Below are 3,039 nucleotides of genomic sequence, written 5' to 3'. Positions count from 1 at the left end.
AGCCTTGCTGAGCTTCATGGACGCCTTCAGGGGGTACCATCAGATCTTCATGCACCCGGCAAACGAAGAAAAGACCGCGTTTCTAACGCCGGACGGAGTCTATTGCTATCGAGTCATGCCCTTCGGGCTTAAGAATGCCGGAGCTACATATACGCGATTGGTGGCTCGACTATTCCAGCACTTGCTGTGAAAATCAATGGCCGCGTACGTCGATGACATGCTCGTCAAGAGCCGAGAGGAGAGCAAACATGCGGAAGATCTGGCCGACTGTTTTAAAGTGATGATAAGATATAATCTCCGGTTGAATCCCAAAAAGTGTGCTTTCGCCGTGCAGGGTGGAAAATTCTTGGGCTATATGGTCACCAAGCGAGGAATTGAGCCTAACCCTGAGAAGGTACAGGCCATCGTCGACATGCAGCCTCCCAGCACCGTCATAGACCTGCAACGGTTGACTGGTCGACTGGCCGCTCTTAGTCGCTTCCTGAGCAAGGCGGCGGATAAGACTGTGCCCTTCTTCGAGGCTATGAAAAAGAAGGAGGGATTCGCTTGGACCACCGAGTGTCAGCAGTCGTTCGAAGAGTTGAAACAATATCTCTCAACACCCCCGGTACTGTCTACTCCCCAGGCGGCCGAGCCCTTATTTTTATACTTAGCCACTTCCTCTAAGGCGGTGAGTTCGGTGCTAGTCCGAGAAGAAGAGCGCGTTCAGCACCCGGTTTATTACGTAAACCGCTCCCTGAAGGCCGCCGAGTCGCGGTATACCGCCCTGGAGAAGATTGTATACGCGTTGGTGATCACCGTGCGAAAATTAGCACCTTACTTCCAAGCCCACACCGTCCGAGTGCTGACTGATCAACCGCTCGGGAGCGTCCTGCAAAACCCCTCGTCGTCCGGCCGACTAGTGAAATGGGCCGTGGAATTAACCCAGTATGGGATTGAGTACCAGCCCCGGCCTTCCATAAAATGTCAAGCCTTGGCCGACTTCCTGGTCGAGTGCACGGTGAGCGAAGAAGAAAAGGAACACGCCACGGAGAACAGTTTAGGCGAGTGGTGGGAAATGCATGCGGACGGAGCTTCGAGTCGACGACACTACGGGGGCGGAGTTATGCTCATCACCCCGGAGGGATTCCGACTATACTACGCCTTAAGCTACCTGTTCCCGACATCGAACAACGAGGCCGAATATGAAGCTGTGCTAAATGGTCTCCGACTCGCCAAGGCCTTAGGAGTCGAGCGATTGAGAATCAAGACCGACTCCAGGTTGGTGGTCGAGCAGATCTCCGGTACATGTGAGGCTAAGAATACGCGGATGACTTTATATAAAGAGCGAGCGGTCGAGATGTTAAAGGAATTCGGAGCCTACGAAATAGAATATATCTCCCGGGCGGACAACGTGGAAGCCGACATATTATCCAAAATCGCCTTGGAGGGAGTGCCGGATCACCTCGTGAAGATCTGCCAGAGGGAGGAATTGGGCCGACCGAGTATCGAGGAAACACCACTAGAGGTCCAGCAAGTGACAGACAAGGAATGGGATCGAGAGAAAAACCCTGAGATGTTCTGGATAGGGCGGTTCAAGGAAACAGACGAATTACCGGAAGATCCGGGAGTCGCCGCTAGGGTTCGACGATAAGCTCCCTCTTTCCAAATTATTGATGGGCAGTTATACAAACGGTCGTTCGGAGGACCTTTGTTGAGATGCTTGCTCAGGCCCGAAGCCGAAAAAATAATGGATGAGGCTCATAGAGGCATCTGCGCCGCGCACCAGGGCGCCCACACGCTCGCCCGAAAGTTAGTCGTCCAGGGGTATTATTAGCCGACTATGATGCGAGATTGCATCGAGTGGATATCCAAGTGTGGCGTTTGCCAAGCATTCGCCAGGAAAGACACTCGGCCGGCTACTTTCTACACGCCGGTCACCACAGCCGTCGCATTTGCTAAGTGGGGAATCGACTTGTTGGGGCCGTTACCGGCAGCCCCCGGGGGCGTGAAATTTTGTGTCATAGCCATCAATTACTTCACCAAGTGGGTTGAGGCTGAACCGTTGGCCACCATCACCGAGTACCAATGCCGACGCTTCCTATGGAAGAGGGTGATTTGCCGCTTCGGCTTGCCCGAGCATATTATCAGCGATAATGGACGACAGTTCGACTGCCAGTCGTTCGCTGACTTCTGCCGCCGACACGATATCCGCCATACCAAAGTATCCGTGGCGTACCCGCAGGCCAACGGGCAAGTCGAAAATGTGAATCGGACCATAGTGGATGGAATCCGAAAGAAATTGGAAGATATCCGAGGAAATTGGACGGATGAGCTTGACCGAGTCCTATGGGCTTATCGCACTACGCAGCGGCGAGCAACCGGAGAGAGCCCATTCTCCCTCACGTACGGCTTCGAAGCTAAGGTCCCAATTGAAGTAGTCGAGCCCACTCACCGGGTCCGCACTTATTTCGACACGGAGAATGAAGAAAATCTTCGAATTGAGAAAAATTTCCTAGAACAAAGGAGGGAAGCCGCGAGTGCTCGGCTGGTCGAGTATCAACAAGCGGTAAAAAGATATCACGATCGAAGGATTCGCCCACGGACCTTCCAGGTCGGCGACCTCGTATTACAAGACCGGCGAGCGAGTCAGCCCACGGAAGGAGGCAAGTTCGCGATAAAATGGGAAGGACCCTATCGCATTGCCGCGGTGGTCCAGGCCGGCACCTACAAGTTTGAAACTCTGGAAGGCAAGCCTGTATACCGAATCTGGAACGTCATCCACTTGAAGAAGTTCTATCGGTAGAAAAGGTTAGGCCATGTATAGGCCCAAGGGTCCTGAAAGACTTGAATAAAAGAGTATGGATTACTGATAACTGCCGCCCAGACTCAGCGAGAAAAAGTTAGGAAACAAGGGCCCAGACCCTTAGTCGTTTCCGTGAAAAAGCCAAGAGGAGTCGCCTCGACTGAGGGACTCGGCGAGTATATAAAGAAACAATAGGGCACTGACCCTAAAACATTTCTGAGAAAGAAAAAGCCTAAGGGGTCGCCTCGACTGAG

The 3,039-nt window shown here is 52.9% G+C and overlaps 1 protein-coding gene across 1 annotated transcript; it reads left to right on the top strand.

Moving 5' to 3' along the window:
- Positions 1–412: 412 nt before the first annotated feature.
- Positions 413–1,633, top strand: LOC109188642. Its single transcript, XM_019339296.1, has 2 exons — positions 413–901; positions 995–1,633. Exons 1-2 carry the CDS (start codon positions 413–415, stop codon positions 1,631–1,633), a joined length of 1,128 nt encoding a protein of 375 aa, XP_019194841.1.
- Positions 1,634–3,039: the final 1,406 nt, after the last annotated feature.

Source organism: Ipomoea nil, unplaced genomic scaffold (assembly GCF_001879475.1).
Source record: "Ipomoea nil cultivar Tokyo-kokei standard unplaced genomic scaffold, Asagao_1.1 scaffold0193, whole genome shotgun sequence".
NCBI classification, from domain to species: Eukaryota; Viridiplantae; Streptophyta; class Magnoliopsida; order Solanales; family Convolvulaceae; genus Ipomoea; species Ipomoea nil.
This window is presented reverse-complemented; position numbering and strand designations above follow the sequence as displayed.